This window comes from Protopterus annectens, chromosome 9.part0 (assembly GCF_019279795.1).
Source record: "Protopterus annectens isolate FY-2018-M chromosome 9.part0, PAN1.0, whole genome shotgun sequence".
Lineage (NCBI taxonomy): Eukaryota > Metazoa > Chordata > Ceratodontiformes > Protopteridae > Protopterus > Protopterus annectens.
In genome coordinates this window covers 913,033,612-913,049,852 of record NC_056743.1, presented here as the reverse complement: position 1 = coordinate 913,049,852, position 16,241 = coordinate 913,033,612, and the positions used below count along the sequence as shown (strand labels likewise).

Genomic DNA, 16,241 nt, shown 5'->3' with positions numbered 1-16,241 from the left:
AGTTAACATGTTGATGGCATGTGGTTACCCTAACCTGATGGTATATCAGATTTTTTCTGATGTATGTACCAAGAGGGTGAATATGTTTTACAGACCCATCTTAAGGGAAAACAGTGAAAATTTTAGCTTGAGGAGTAATGATGGGATTGAGAAGAAGTCAGACTTTCATAAGTCTTTTGTTACCACTTTCTCCAATGAACATATGGATATTTCTAATATCCTGAGAAAGAATTGGAATAGTTTCAAATGTTTTGATGGGATTCTAGAATATGTTGGGACAGAACCTAAAATTGTATTTAGAAAGGGCAAATCTATCAAGAATTTTCTCGAGACTGGTAGCAACATTCCCCTACCATTGAGTTTTAGGAAACATGGCACCTACAAATGTGGTCTCTGCCCACAATGCCCACATATTTTACAAGGGGATAGTATAGTGGTTAATCATCAAAAGATTAGACCTAATTTCCACTGCAATTGTAATACTAAAGGCATTGTTTATGTGTCTCATTGTAGTATGTGCCCCAAGTTTTATGTGGGTAAAACGCAAAGACGCTTTAGGGACTGCATGTATGAACATTTCTTAGACATTAGACAACATAAAATGACAAATGCTCTGGCAAAACATATAGAACAGTTTTCTAACCATGATTTTTTTTTATGTTTTGCAGTAGAGCAGGTATGCCTTAACCCTCAGGGTGGGCCATGGAAAGAAATTTTGGAGTTGAAAGAATTATTGTGGCAAATTAAGTTACAAGCACATATTTGTCCAGGGTTAAATGACTATTGTAGTATAAGTAGTGTACTTAAGCTTAGGTCCTATTTGGTTTAGACACACATTGTGAATATTTTTAATGGGAGAGTGTATTTATTAAATGTGAGGTGGAATGCACTGTGTTTAGAATTTTAAATGTATGTTTTTTAAGGATTAATTGATTAATTGATCAGGTGGTGTGTTTTGTAACTATTTAAATGCACTAAATTGTATGTTTGAGTAGATTCTGATGAAGTCTTGAGCTATAAGCTGATGAAAGCACTTAATCTACTTGTAAATAAAGGATTATTTTTACTTTGTTATAAGTTTACCTGTAGGAAGACTGTGCACTTTGTGAACACTGATATAACTATAATTTTACATGTAGGAAGACTTGTCATCTTACCTTGAACACTTGAGGGATGAGATGTAAGTACACTCACGAGCTACTTGCCGTGCCAAGGAAAACAACTCTACCCGTCTCAGAAGTAGTGAATTTTCCCTCATACAGAACTGCGCTGCTGCTTCATTGATCATTAGCTGCTGACAATGAGAATTAAAGAGAAATGAGAACCATCATCATAACAAAACTCTAACCATTAATGAAATACAGTAAGTATGTATGAACTAGTGCCACATAATTTACCAAGCTGCTTGTTCTATAGTAATGCTTAGTTCACTTGTTTTCTTGATTCTCATAATCAGCTTGTTTGGATTATATGTGTAAATACACTGATCTGTACAAGTACAACTCTTTCTGTGTAAAAAATGTTTTTAGATGTTATGCAACAAAAAAAAAAAAAAACTACTCCCATCCCAAACCCATTTTTTTTAATAAACTCAGTTATTCAGCTTATTGGTGCTTAATGCAATGATTATTCCTATTTATTTTTTTCATTAACAACTAGGTTATAATACCTCAAAAATAAAATAGTCCTAATCCCTAACGTCATGACATAATGAAAAATTAGTCCTAATGAGTGGAACACATGCATGTAGGACTTCTTTGTATCCCTCCTTAAACCCCTTCAGCACTACTTCTTAAGACTCAGATATGTAGTTTCCAAGAGCTATCAGTCTGTATCACTAACATTTATTCTAACACACATTTGACAAATTCCCTGATGCAAAGATTCAGGCTATACTGGTAACATTTATTCCGACACAACTTTGACACACTCTCTAATGCAATGACCACTGGCCAGCTTAAAAGTACTAGGGGATAAGATAACAATGCTTGCTCTCTAGTTACCTCATTAAATACTTTAGTGTTTCTGTCTAGATCTACTCTCTATCTCCTCTATGACATGGCCCTCATCTCTGTGAAACTTCCTAGTCAACAAGCACTGTCAACAAACCAAAGATTTGTTTACATTTATAATGTGTTAACAGCACCAACGATTATTTATTCTCTGTTGCACTATGTTTCCTGTGTTATTCAGGCCTGTCTTCTTAAAATATAATCAAAGAAGTATGAGCAATTCATAACAGATATTTCAGATTTTAGGCCCAGGTGTGAATGAACTCCATGTCACCAGTCAGAGGGGTTTGACTTACTCAAATGTATTTATCTATGCAGTAACATAGTCCTGTATAGCACTTTAGTAAAGTCAGTCTAACAACAACTGATGAAATTAGAGTAGCTCTATGAACAACATTTTATTATTCATCTGGACAGCGCATAGAAAAAAATCAACTCTCTTCTATTTTGTGTCTAAAATAATTTCCCCCTTTCTTTCCTGCTCTTCCAGGTCAGCAGTAGGCAAGCAATCCTACTTCCACAACCTGAATATTACCTCAGTGTAGTCACAGGTGCATCTAATAATAATAATAATAATAATAATAATAATAACAATAACACATTTCTCTAGAGGTGAGCACCATTGTGTAACTTTGAAAAAAAAAAGAGCTAAATGTCTCCCTGTACAACAAAGAGCTCATCTGCTCCTTGGCTCCCTACTGTACAAACTTCTACATGAACAAACCCCCCCATTACCTTTAAACAAATTCAACAATCTCAGAAACCATAATCAGTCATGTCTATTGCTACAAACCCCTCAATCCACGCTGCATGTCTCAGACCACTTATTCTCTGTCCTGGGCCTCAAACTTTGGGAATCCCTCTCTACCTCCCTCCCTTTCTTAAAAACAGCTGTTCTTCTAAATTATGTGTACTGCTACAGAACCATTTAAGTGTCCATGGCAAATGCAAGTGCAACTCATCTGTCCAGATAAACTTACCACTTCAACTTATCTGTCTCATATGCTCTCTACTTTGCTCTTATACTTTCTTTTGCATTTTATCATTTCCTTAAGCCTCTGGTATTACCTTTATCCATTCAAGTAGTCAGTCCCTTTATCTAATCATGAGTGGTGTAAAAAGTGATCTAATCACAGTTGAACTCATGAGACTCTGTAGTACATTCTACCAGTTATAAATCTTATTTTAAGGAAAACTTATGATTCTTTGATCACTCTAACTGTGTAGAGAGCCGGACTTACCCTTCCTGAAGGACCCATGTTACTACTTGTTTCTAAGTTTCCTAACAGGGCAGTGATCTTGTTTGCTGACTGGCTGTGTGCTTAGTGCAGTATACTTATGTAGCTCACATATCTTGTTAGTACTTATTTTGAGATCGACACCGTAGAGGTTCAATGTTTTGACATTTCAGGACTTTGCATTCAGCATTATGATTTTTAGTTTACATACTGTGTCCTGTAGTTGTATTTTTCTGATATTCAATATTTAGGCTGAGACTAAACTTGGTCATTTGTGATTAGTGCTCTACACTGGTTAGCAAATTCAAATAAAATAATACAAATAGTAATACAATTTACGCTATCCATTCAAGTGTATTAAAATACCTATGTTTGTACTAAATAAGTAAATAAATAAATAAATTGAAATTATGTGTCGCTGATGCAAAAGCAATCAGTGTGAAGTTAAGTCATTAAAACGTCTGCATGGTTAAACTTGTTCTTTTGGGACATTATGAAATTTTCAGTCCCGCTAAAAACCTTTATAGTGGTATTTTTTTCCTGTTAATATCCAGCTTCATTGACTTGGAATGTCCATTGAAATGTTAAAGCTGACCCTTGTCAAAGAAAATCCGAAATGATTATGTCTGACTGCAAACCTCTGACAGGAATAGTTATTCAGTTATGATTCTCATTCATCATTTGATGTACTCTTTTTTTTGACCACGGGACAAGGCTTTGAATATATGCTGCATCTCCTTGTGCTAGCTTTCACTATTGTATATTACAGGGTCTGGTGACTGACACATTTGCATACCATAAGCCCATCAATAAAATGTAATGGATGAAGGTATCACACACAAGAACTACCTTAACAACATTTAATCTACAAAGATCTCCCACCAGAAAGCTAGTGGATATCGAAAACTCTTAAACCTGTATAAACAAGCCTCACTGCAAGCACTTTGAAACATTTTGCAGCACGAAAGCCCCCCCCCCCCACACACACACACACCTTTTTTTCTTTTTTCTGTCTGGAAAGGTAGTGTAATCCCCTGTACTTACAGGGTGTCCAAAACACTTGGTTGCAAATTCCTTGATGGGACATTTTCTGTGAGGATATAAGGAATACCTCCATATGCATAGATCCTTCTCAGAACCATGTTTCATTTGAATTAGCTGTCTGTGCTACTGGATCATTTGCAAGCTTCTGGATTATAAGGGCATTAACTGTTACCAGTCTAAATAGATGGTTGCTTTTTCCAATTACAGTTATAAAACATCATTTTGCATTTATTCTAGATGTAGTTCTGCTTGGACTATGAAATATGGTTGTATATTGTCAGCCAAGAAAGATAAGAACTCTACTACTATATCACAGCAAGTGACATGTCTTTGGCAGAGATTTCCTCTGTATTTACCAGCAGTAATTTCAGAGCAGTGATCAGTGCATACTTCTAAAGCACATCCCTTTGATAGCTGATAAAAGACAGAATGCTTCTTTCTGAAGGATCATCCTGTACAGACTTTACTTCAACCATTAGAGAATCTCAGCTCCCACCACTCTTGTCTGAAGGATTTTGTTTTTGCTTGTCATATTGATAAGACGTTGTGAACCTCTGCAGAAGAAAGAATCCTGAAAACCATAGCATTTATGTATTCAGTGACATTCTGGAAGATAACAAACCTGTAGCCCTACCCCATATTTCCAGTATAATTTTTATTTTTATTTCTTGTTCATAGTTTAAGATCTGAAGAAATTGTGCCATCAGTTTGCTGAACCTGGTCATGTAGATCCGGACCTCGCAATTGCCAAAATTTCACAGAATGTTCTGATTTTTGCCTCATATTTTTGGTTTTGCCTTCCGGTGTACAGACACACATTTTTTTGTATGTTCAGAAATTCCAAATGCTGCAACCCCAACACACATTTAAAATATATGCATATTATCACCAGAGGCTGTCTCTCCTTTTTAACTTAATGCTGGTAATATCTTCATATGCTTCTCTAGGAACAAGTGAGTAATGCCTCAATGTGCTTGCTGTGCATTATGCATATGCATATGGATATGGAGTACTGCAGAAACATGTTCTATGCTACTGAAAGATATCAACTTAAAACTAATATAATTGTCAGTACAGCTGCCAGTGATGCATGCCTATGTGCAGTATAGCTATAGAAGTATTATGTGTTGTTCATATGCTTAATTATGCAAATGATCAGTTTTCCTAGTTCTGTAGATGTTTCAACAACCAAACAACACAAAAAGAACTGGAACATACTGGTCATCTTTCACCTGTTGTATTACAAATTAACAGTGTGGCTCCATCCTTAAACATGAAATTATGCCAAGCAGCACCCACCACACTGTCTGGCTATGGAGTATATAACCAAGAGAAGGGATGGTAATGTACTCATACTATCATACTCTGAAAGATAAGACTGAATGGACAGGTAGAATAAAAATGTTGCCGAAAGTATTACTGGGTTTTAAAAGTTACTAACATATTAAATAGATTTGTTTATATAACTTCACAAAAATAACATTTACCATTGTTTATGGTTTATAAAATGCAATTTAAGTCCTGAAACTAAAGAATGATGCCACTGGATATAAGAGATTGTGTCAAACAGTTTTGCTGCTGTTTATAAATTTTAGTAGCACTTATAATTCTAGAAATATTGTCATATGCTATGTACTCAGAATTTATTTTGTCAATAGGCATAGAATGCAACTATTATTTCTAGGCAGGAGATTAGGGACATAACCGTCCAGAATTTATGCAGTGGCAAAGAAATAAGTGACTGGCTGCCCCCCCCCCGCCACAAAAAGTCAGTTTTCCTAAGTCTGAGCTAAGTTAACATTGAAATACTGTATAATAAACATTGGATATATATATATATATATATATATATATATATATATATATATATATATATGTATATATATATATATATATATATATATATATATATATATATATATATAGTCTGATCTTTGGTGTATACCTGATGTAATAACTAATGCTACACTCTTAATAGTAACAGTGAAATATGGTTTTAAGAGTTGCACTGAACATAATTATATTCAGTTGAGTACAGTATATATAACTGACTGCACTCATGAAATGTTTCTTCTTTACTGTTCTACAAATAAAAATTCCATCAACATACTTCCTTCTAGCATACTCATAGGTTCATAGGTTCATACTAGGCTATCTGCCCTAGGACATTTATAAGCCTAGCCAGAATGTGTTTGGCTTTCGCCACCCATTTTAAATTTATTTCGCTATGCCCTTTTTTGAGGTTAGTATACTGTGCCTCTGTCTAACAGTGACACAGAAGTGATACCCGGGGTAAACCTACAATCTCCCATCCACTCATCAAGATTCCTCTTGAAGAGAGTCAATGAGGGACTCTGCCTAACCTGGACTAGGATTTTATTCCAGAGTGAAGGGAGCCTCTGGGTTATGAATCTGTCCCTCCAGCATGTCCTATTTATTTCAGTGCTGAGGTTCAAGTCTCTCGAGCACGTAGCTCGATGGGATTTGGATTTTCTGAGGTGCAGCATGTCCATTAATTCCGGGTTGGACATGGCTTTATACGTCAGGCACAGATCGACTCTGAACAGGCGGTATGCCACTGAGTAGGGCTGGAGTTTCTTTAACCGGGCAGCATATGGCATCTGTTTGAGCCCTGTGATCCTCTTGGTGAGGTACTTTTAGGGTCTTTCCAGTTGCTGCAGGTCTCTGGTAAGGTACATCCCAAAAGGGGCATTGTACTCAATTATGGGCCTGATGAGGGATGAGTAAAGAGGCACGATGACCTCCCCTGATCTAGATGTGAATCCCTTCATGATTAGGTGGGCTATATAAAATGTTTTTCTAACCACTTTGGCCACGTGGTTGTCAAATGAGAGATTGCTATCAACTTGGGTCCCCAGGTCCCTAATTACTTTTTCTGTACTTAATGGATTACCACCTATGTGGTAATTTGTGGGCACTTTGTTTTTGCCAAAGGGGATGACTATACACTTTTTGGCATTTAGCTTGAGGCCATGGCTCTGGCACCAGTTGTCTGTTTCTATGAGGCCCTTTTGGAGGATGCTTGTGTTGGCTGGAGAGTCGATTATGGCGCCCAGTTTGCAGTCATCTGCGAACTTGGTCAGCCACAGTCCTTCCATGTTGCCCTGTACCTCCGAGAAATATATACCGAACAAGAGAGGTCCCAGGACTGAGCCTTGTGGGACACCACTTGTAACTGGTTTGGAGTCTGACATGGCTCCAGCAATTCTAACCATGTGGGTTCTGTCCTTGAGCCACCAGTGTTCTTTCCCTGATGAAAATGGAAAAAAAAAACGTTTTCTCTATAGCTAGTATCTGGGATGACTTGCTTATCTTAAAAGCAATTTAACAGGCTGATCTGCATTTTGCATTGAGCCTTGGATATCATAGAACAAAGCTGGAGAGGAACTGGAACATACTGGACATCTTTCACCCATTGTAGTACAAGCTGGCTGTGAGGCTCCATCCTTCCAACATGAAACTATGTCAAGCAAAACCCACCGCACTGCCTGCATGTGGAGTGTATCACCAAGAGAAGGGACAGTAATGTATTCATACTATCTTACTGAGAAAGATGAGACTGGATGGACAGCTTTCATGGGTTAGGGAATGTTACCCCAACTTGAGTTTGTTTACATTAACAGCAACAACTACCAAATCAGTATCCATTTGGACTGTTCAGAAAGTAAAACAGTAAAATGCAACAGATATTATCCATTAACTGTAGCATCTAGTGAATCTGTATGTTTATGTCTTCTGAGCAAATAGTTAAGTTGGGATCCAGCAGTTTTAGGAGACAGCCCAAACCTGTAACAGCCTCTCTCTGCTTACTGTTCTGCTTACTAACTGAGCTGCTCATGTTGTTATTACTGCCACTACGGAGTTTAGATTAATATTTTAGAAATTCTGAACTCTTAAATTTGCTTGACTTTCCTCTCAAGGCATACATCTGGTTTAGGATAACAAGTGTAAAAGATTTAAAAATTTCTAAGGATCACAAGAATTTTAAGTAATGCAGTAACTTTGAAGGAAATTAAAGAAGAAACTAAGTACTTTTAAGTACTTTGCCTCTTAAAAGCCCAGACAGAAGAGGAATTATGGGAAATACTGTAAGATTCTTCTGCTGCCATTAAGATTGTGTTTTGCAAGCAGGTGAACTGACAACAATCCTTTATTAGTATTGTCTTAGTTACAAAGAAATAGGTAATGACTGACTATGTTAAAACTTATTAAAACAACAGGCAGATGAAATTAGGTTAACCTTGCATGCAAAATATGTATGCAGTGAAGCACCATACCATTAATACATCACTGCAGTCTTCTGATTCCAAACACATATGGAAAGGTAGCCAAATTGCTTGTAAATAAGTCACAGTGCCAGAGCATTTACAGGATGTCTCTACCGCAGTCAGTTTCTTGAGCTCCTTAGTAAAACTAGACAGAATAAGTGATGCATTTGTATGCCTTGTGAAAGGGAATTCCATATTTGTGGTCCAGCTATGGCAGATGCTTAGGAAGACACAACAGTGAGTGTTGTTGAATACAAAGATCTTTAGCACGCTTTAAAGTGGATCTCAATGTTCTGATGACTGTGTTTAGGCTAGCGGTCCTCTATAGTGATCTACATTCACTTAAGCTGATCAGTTTGTGGGCTGAGAATGAAGAGAGAAAAAGTGATGTATATGAAGCTACAACCTACAGTCTAAGGAAAAATAATGAGCCCTGAGAAACCCAGTGGAGAAATGTTTGTATAGCTAATAAGTTTGTGGAAACTAATTTTAATCTTAAACTTAGTGAGTTAGTAGAAATGTTCCACTTTAATATGTGTAGAAGAAAGCTGATATAATCTGTAACAGAATAGATGGCTAAATTCAGACAATTAGCTCACTACTTTAATTACAGAGAGACATTACAGCAAACAGGATTCTGTGTAGAATAAATAATAATCATGTAAACTAAACAGCTGTCAAAATTTAACTTCTTAAAATGCTTTAAGATTGCTTTAGCAGTAGGAGCAAAACACAAGAGCTTAAAATGCAATAGGCTGCAATGGTGTGTAAATGTCTCCAAAACAAGAGCTGTATAGACTGTATACAGGGTGTGCAAGGAAGGCTACAATACTAATTCCTGCTTCAAGTTCCTTAACATGTGGCTGCTGGATGTAAATGTAAAACAAGAAAAAAATGCCATGTCTTTGGTAGAACTGGACACATTGCAAGAGCTTGTAGAAATAAAAAAAATTAAGAAAGCACTTGGTTAAATAGCTGAAAGGAAGTTAAATAGCTATTGCTCCCACTGTAAGGAAAGGCGAAATTAATGTAATTTGTACAGTATGCAGTATCTAAATATGTAGAAAAGTTAAATCATTCTGGATAGAAATTTAAGTAGAAGGGAAGCCTGTCAACTTCGGGGTTGATCTTGAGAGCAGTGTCATTTAATGACTGAAGTAAAATTCTAAAAGGCAATCTGGTTCTGCAAACAAATAATATTGTATTGGAAACTTGTATAGAAGAACCTACAAAAATGTAAGCACTACTGATGCAGAAGTTACTTATAAGAATCAAGAGGCAGCATTATATTTGGTAATAGACAAATACACTTAACCAACCTGCTAGTAAGAACTTTGCTGGTTAAAATTTGATTAAACTGGGGATAAATAAGAGTATCAGTTCTGAAACTAAAGTTTTGGAAAAGTGCTTATTAATATGAAGCTGTGATTAAAAAAGAAATGTGTAATGCTAAAAGGAACCAAAATTGCTATTTATGTTATAGATTATGGCAATTAGTCTTCAGACCAGGTTAGTTCCTTCTACAGTGTGTGGTAAGAAGAAATGAACAAATTACTGAAAAAAAAAACCTGTGGGATTCAGATTGTGCTGCTCCCATTGTACCTACATCCAAATCTGATGAAACTGCTAACTGGCTATCTTAGTAGTTTGAAACTGTACTCCCAACACACACCTCAAGTGGAAAGTGCTTTTCTATTATTGGCAGGAGGCCAGAAGTTTTCTAAGTTAGAAATGAACCATTCTCATCAACATATGTTTCCGGATGATCATTTGATAAATGCTCATAAATGAATATTTGTGTAAAACTGTTTGCATCTGGAGTGTTACCTTGATTTGTTGTATTTCAGTAAACTATAGAATGTTTGCTGCATGGTTAGTTGCATGTTGCTGTGTATTTCAATAGACTGACAAAACAGCAACATTTTCAGATCTCTGCAGAAGCGTTAAAAGCTTGTCTTATGAATAAGTAATAATTGCTCAAAAAATTGCTTGATCACAAACGAATGAGAACAAAATACCCCTAAAACCTAACACAAAGATGAAAATAAATATTTTTGCAAAGGGTAAAACACTTTTGCATCCCCATACCTCCTAACTTATATATACTATCACCACAGTTATACAAAATGGAAAAGAAGAATCTTAACAAAATAGTGTACAACAGTATCACACAAACAGGAATCATACAATACCTAGAGGCCAAAACCAGTGGGCTGTGGCTGACCACGTTTGCAGAAGACTGCAAGCTGGGTGCTGTCATCAATTCCCCTAGTGATGTGGACATCCTCCAAGAGGGTCTCACTCAGAGAAATGACTGGTGCCAGAAACATAGCCTCGAGCTGAATACCAAAAAATGCATCATCATCCCCTTTGGGGAGAGTGACGTCACCATAAATTATCACATTAATAACAACGTCCTAAGCACTCAATCAGTCATGAGGGATTTGGGCACCCAGGTTGATAGCAACCTGACTTTTGACCACCATGTTGCTTTCGTTGTACAGAAAGCCTTCTACATGGCCCACCTCATAAGTAAGGGTATCTCATCCAGTGACAAGGAGGTCATAACATCCCTGTAGTCTTCTCTTATAAGGCCCATTATTGAGTACAATGCCCCTTTTGGCATGTACCTCACAAAGCACATGCAGCAGCTGGAGACACCACAGAGGTTCCTCACCAGGAGAATCCAGGACCTCAAACATCTACCATACACAGATAGGCTAAAATCCCTGTCCCTCTACCCGGTTTCATACAGACTCCTCAGAGGTGACCTCTGTCTGGCATAGAAGGCGTTCATGGCCCTACCTTGATGGGACTGCTGCATATCTGCAAGTCAAGTTCCACTCGAGTAACCCGCATGTGCGGCCTCAACCTGGTCTGTGACATCAACAAGACTTGTTGGCGTAACAGATTTGTGTCCCAGAGACTCCCCCATCTGTGGAATAGACTCCCTCTCCGCATCAAGCAGAACACCCATTTACCCCTTTTTAAGCACAACCTCGATAACTGGATGGGGAACAGAAAATATACCCCTAGGATTCCACCCATGTCCCTGCTGGACAGGGGCATTGGGTGCTGATTTGTCTAAACATGGGCTAAACTCTTGGTTAGGCTTATAAGGGCCTCAGGGCCAATAGCCTAGTAACCTCCTATGATCCTATGATCCTATATCAAATGTTCACTCTAAGCCATCATCATTATCAATAACCCCCTTTTTTCTATTTTTTCTGCATGGGATTGTGGTTGATGTCAACTGACATCACCCTTCTCGACTCAGTGCCACTCTCCTACCTTCTTTGTGAGTTATGCATAGCAAACGTCATTGTGAACTAATTATCAGTGGTGTCTCTTGGAGAAGCACACCATGAATAATTGATTACAATGTGTAAAATAATGTAGCTAGGAAGGCAATTGTGCAGTAGCGATGAGATGCTGTTTTAAGAGTAGCAAACATGCAGTACAGTAAAAATATGCACACAGAAGCAATATAGCAAGAAATATGCAAAAATGTAACACAACTTCAAAACACAAAATGTTCCAAATGAGTCAAAACTAAAATGCGCAAAGTAAAGATGAGAAATAACTTCATTTGAGTGCTTTCATTCATTCTTCACTAAGAACTTCATCAAGCTTGTTCATGAAAGGTAAAACATTTAAAGTAACTAGAACAATCAAATCACATCTATCAGATAATAGATAAAATACATGGCGGTATTAACTGTTTTAGCATGAAGATAACTATTAAATAAATAGGGCATTAGAGCCCATTGCTTGCTGTTGTATTCCATTTCCTGTGGCTTATACGTGGATGAAGTATGAACTGAAAATGTATGCCACGTATATTTGTATTTATGGATGGATGGATGATGTATGCGTGGATAGACAAAGCCTTATGGATCACAGTAGAAACACTGGTCACACTTTGCTTATCACCTGAAATGCCATTTATATATCACAAAGATTTACAGAATAAATAAAGCATGATTTTGGGTGAATGAAAAGTATGCTATTATAACATTCAGAACATTGCACAATATTAAAACCATGACTGATTTATATGTAGGTTATGAATGTAACTTGTAGAAGAGGGAATGAAGCTGCAGAAGGGAGTGGAAGATCGAGGTGGGGGGATGTCAGAAGGAAAGATAGAGTAAGGTAGGTTCAGAAGACCAGTGAGAAGGAAGAAGCTGCGAGTGAGAGTGGTGTTATGTAATGCTGCTTTCTCACTTCTTATGTCTGTCTTGTTCGAGAACTTTCCTATCATTATATCTGTGTTAGTACAAGTACAGATGTATTGTTCAGCTGTTTAGTCAGCAGGAAGGATCACACTTATTCATAAAACAACTACTGTTCTGAACAGACTGGCCTCATCCTGACTTCTTCTTATATGCCTTCCCTGCCGATTTCTAAACCTATCCAATGCAGGATCTATACTAGTCATATTCCCTTCCATACCTACATCACTTCCTATTTGGATTACTTTCTTCCCTCCTCCTTTACAAACACCTGTCACAGCCCTTTAAAAAGTCTGATGCCCTCCTCCAGCACTAGTTTTCTTCTACTTCTTCTCATAAAAATACTGTTCTTGAAGATGAGCCTGCTATCTGTATAAATTCTTTTTGTAATCTAAGTAACTTCTTGTACAGCTGCAATAAGGTACCATAACTTACCTTTTCAATTTTCCTCTTATCTCCATACTGTTAAACAAATATGGACAAATGTCAGTGCCAATAATTAAATACAAGAGTACGGACAGTAAACATTCTCTGCTCCTATGGGATGTAAAGAAACAATACGATGCAAACTGCTTGCCATTCAACACTGTGGCTTCTTCTGTAGCCTTTCTTTCATGTTTCAGCAAAAATTAGGTGAGATATACCCTGACCTGAAACTGAGCAGTAAAAGTGCAAATGTCCATCCTGCTCCACATAATGATGCTATGGGGGAAGTGGAAAGAGGCCTAAAACTGATTCATCTCAATGTCATGAGCTTAGGTATCAAAACCCTTGAGATCAGTGTCTGACTCTGTCTGTAAAGCCGCACATATTAACAGTTAGAGAAACTTGGCTGAAACTGTTCATCTCTGACTTAAAAAATAAAACCTTACAGTGTATACTTTGCACAGATAGGATATAACCCATAAGTGAGTGCAACTGGTAAAACAGCATCCAGTATAGATAAACTACAGATGGTAGTGGTATCTCCTTAAGCTGGTAGAAATAAACATGTCAAAATATAGTGCACATGCCTACAGTCTAACTGGGTAATGACACTATTAACAGATATGAAGTTGTTAAATCTCGACGTTTATTCTCACTGATGGGTTCGGAGCCGATCCTCGGCTCCGACACGGCTGATAGCAAAGCGCAAGGTTTGCCAGTAGCTCAAGATCAAGCCCCTTATCCCACAACGCACTGCTGGAATTACCTCAGATCTAGTTTGCCACGGCAAGAGAGATCTCGGTGATCCAGGTAGCTCGGACCATTTGTGGGAAAAATAACAGCAAGTTTATAAAAAAAACTTTACCTTTTGTTACTGAAATAGTTGTGTGTTAATATCAGGTTGTTTATTAATATAATCTATAGTTTTTGTAGTTTTAAACAGTTTAAATAGTTAATGCCCTGTTGGCTTCTTGGTTTGTGTGGGCCTTTAGCCCTATTTACTCTTATTAGTCTTTCTAATAGTCAGGGTTCTTCTCTGTGGGCCTCTTAGCCCTATATTTGTAATCTGTAATTATATTGTTATAGTTAGTGCCCAGTTTGGGCTTAGTAGTTTTGTGGATTCTTACAAGTGAGTAAGGACTTTTTTGTCCTACGCTTTTCAGTTTGTTTATTAACTATGTCGGATGAAAAGGAGAAATCCCATCCTAAATCGGGATTCAAAAAATGCCCAGATTGTGGGCAGAAAATGTCCGTCACTGATGGACATATTCAATGTGTCTACTGCCTGGGGGCTAAATGTGTCTACTGCCTGGGGGCTAAACACCTCCAAGACACTTGCAGCATTTGCCATTCTTTTTCTTCAAGAGTCCTCTTGGAGAGAAGGAGGAAGCCAATATCCAGGGGATTGCTACAGCAATCATTTTCTGAGGTTTTGAGTAGCCATGAGAGTACTAGCACGTCCTCCAAATCCTCAAAACCCAGATATTCAGACAAAGTGATAAAAAAGGCAAAAATTTCAGAAGGAGAGTCATCGGTTCCACAGACCTCGGAACCGAGTGTACCTTTGATTCGGAGCCAGCTCTCGGTTTTGGAGCCGGTCTCTGAAGCTCCTTCTTCTCCTGTACTCCAGTCAGCACCTTCGGTGCATTCAGCTAAGTCCTCAGTCAGCCTTTCAGATTTGGACATGGATCGGCTAGTGCAGAAGCTTTTACAGTCACCAGGACTTACCAAATTGTTGTCAGCCCCGACCAGCTCGTCGGTGCCGAAGACCATGGAATTGGATTTGTCTACTCCTCCTCTGAGCCGTACTGGACTCTCGGAGCCGAAGGAAACTGAACCGATGGTTGTTGAAACCTTGGAGCTGATACCCACACCGGTGTTATCGATTCAATCTACTCGGATGTTCTCGGCGCCGACCGAGGACTCTAGGAGCCAACAGTCTCCCGTCGGGTCCAGGGAGGAAAGTCGAACTGATTTGTCGGTACCAATTCTTCCTCTCGGGGCTTCGGCTTGGATGAGCTCGGCTCCTACCTCGGGCTCGGAGCCCAGGGTTTCGGTGTGGGAGGATTGGACGGTACTCTTGGGTCCGTCCACTCCTTCTTGTCGGAGCCATGGTGCCTTCGATGCTATGAGGAGAGTTTTGTCTCCAAAGACAACGTCAGCATCGGTTCAGCCTTCCCTCTCCCCTCAAGCTCCTGTGTCTGCTTCTTCATCTACCAGTCCATCTAAGCGTAGAGACCCCGAGCCTTAAGTACCCCCACAGGGCATCCCCTACTCTTCTGAGACCTCCCCAGATCCCCCCACTGAGGAGGTGCCCAGGAAGAGACTGTGCAAGAGGAGGCACTTAGACTCCCCACAGGAGTCTTTGACATCTGGCATGGACTTAGATGAGTCAGAAGGGTCCCCTCAACCCCCTCTCTGAGGATATCTCTTTTGCAGAGATACTAGAGATCCTTAGTTAGAGGGACGATTGGCAGTCCAAGACCCCTACTGAGGATGAGTCTGTGCTCTTGAAGGCTTTTGGGTCTCAACCTTCCATTTCTTGGGTGTCTCCGCCTTATGACGAGCTCATGGAACTGATTTCTTGTAAGGCGTGGGAGTCACCAGAGGCCATGGAACCTGTTCCTCGTAAGCCCAATAAATTCATGTCTGCCCCAGTGGACAAGCCATTTTTGACAAAGGGAGAGCCTGTTGATGCCATGGTGGTAGCTGCTGCCACCAAAAAGGAAGTATCTGAGACATCCACCTCTATCCATCCCCCTAACAGAGATTCTAGGGTCATGAATAGATATGGAAAGCGCATGTTTAGTTCAGCGACTTTTTCTCTGCGATCACTGAACTACTTAACCCACTTTACGAGACTACAGAGAGATCTCCTGAAAGAGCTAGGAGATACTGTCCAGGGTACGGTAGCTGCAGGGGTGGCCGACAAAGTAAACGCCCAGCTCGCTACCCTAAACTCAGTGGTAAACTCGTCTATGCAGCTGATGGTTCGAG

The 16,241-nt window shown here is 38.8% G+C and overlaps 1 protein-coding gene across 2 annotated transcripts in view; it reads right to left on the bottom strand.

The window, feature by feature from the left end:
- NAB2 (NGFI-A binding protein 2) overlaps positions 1-16,241 on the bottom strand; it is a 120,354-nt gene that overhangs the window by 60,816 nt on the left and 43,297 nt on the right. The window contains exon 3 of one of the 2 annotated variants that reach the window (XM_044083656.1): positions 1,158-1,294. In XM_044083656.1, coding sequence (XP_043939591.1) covers positions 1,158-1,294 — 137 coding nt within the window. The remainder of the gene's footprint in view (positions 1-1,157; positions 1,295-16,241) is intronic. The other variant, XM_044083657.1, reaches the window with a different exon arrangement.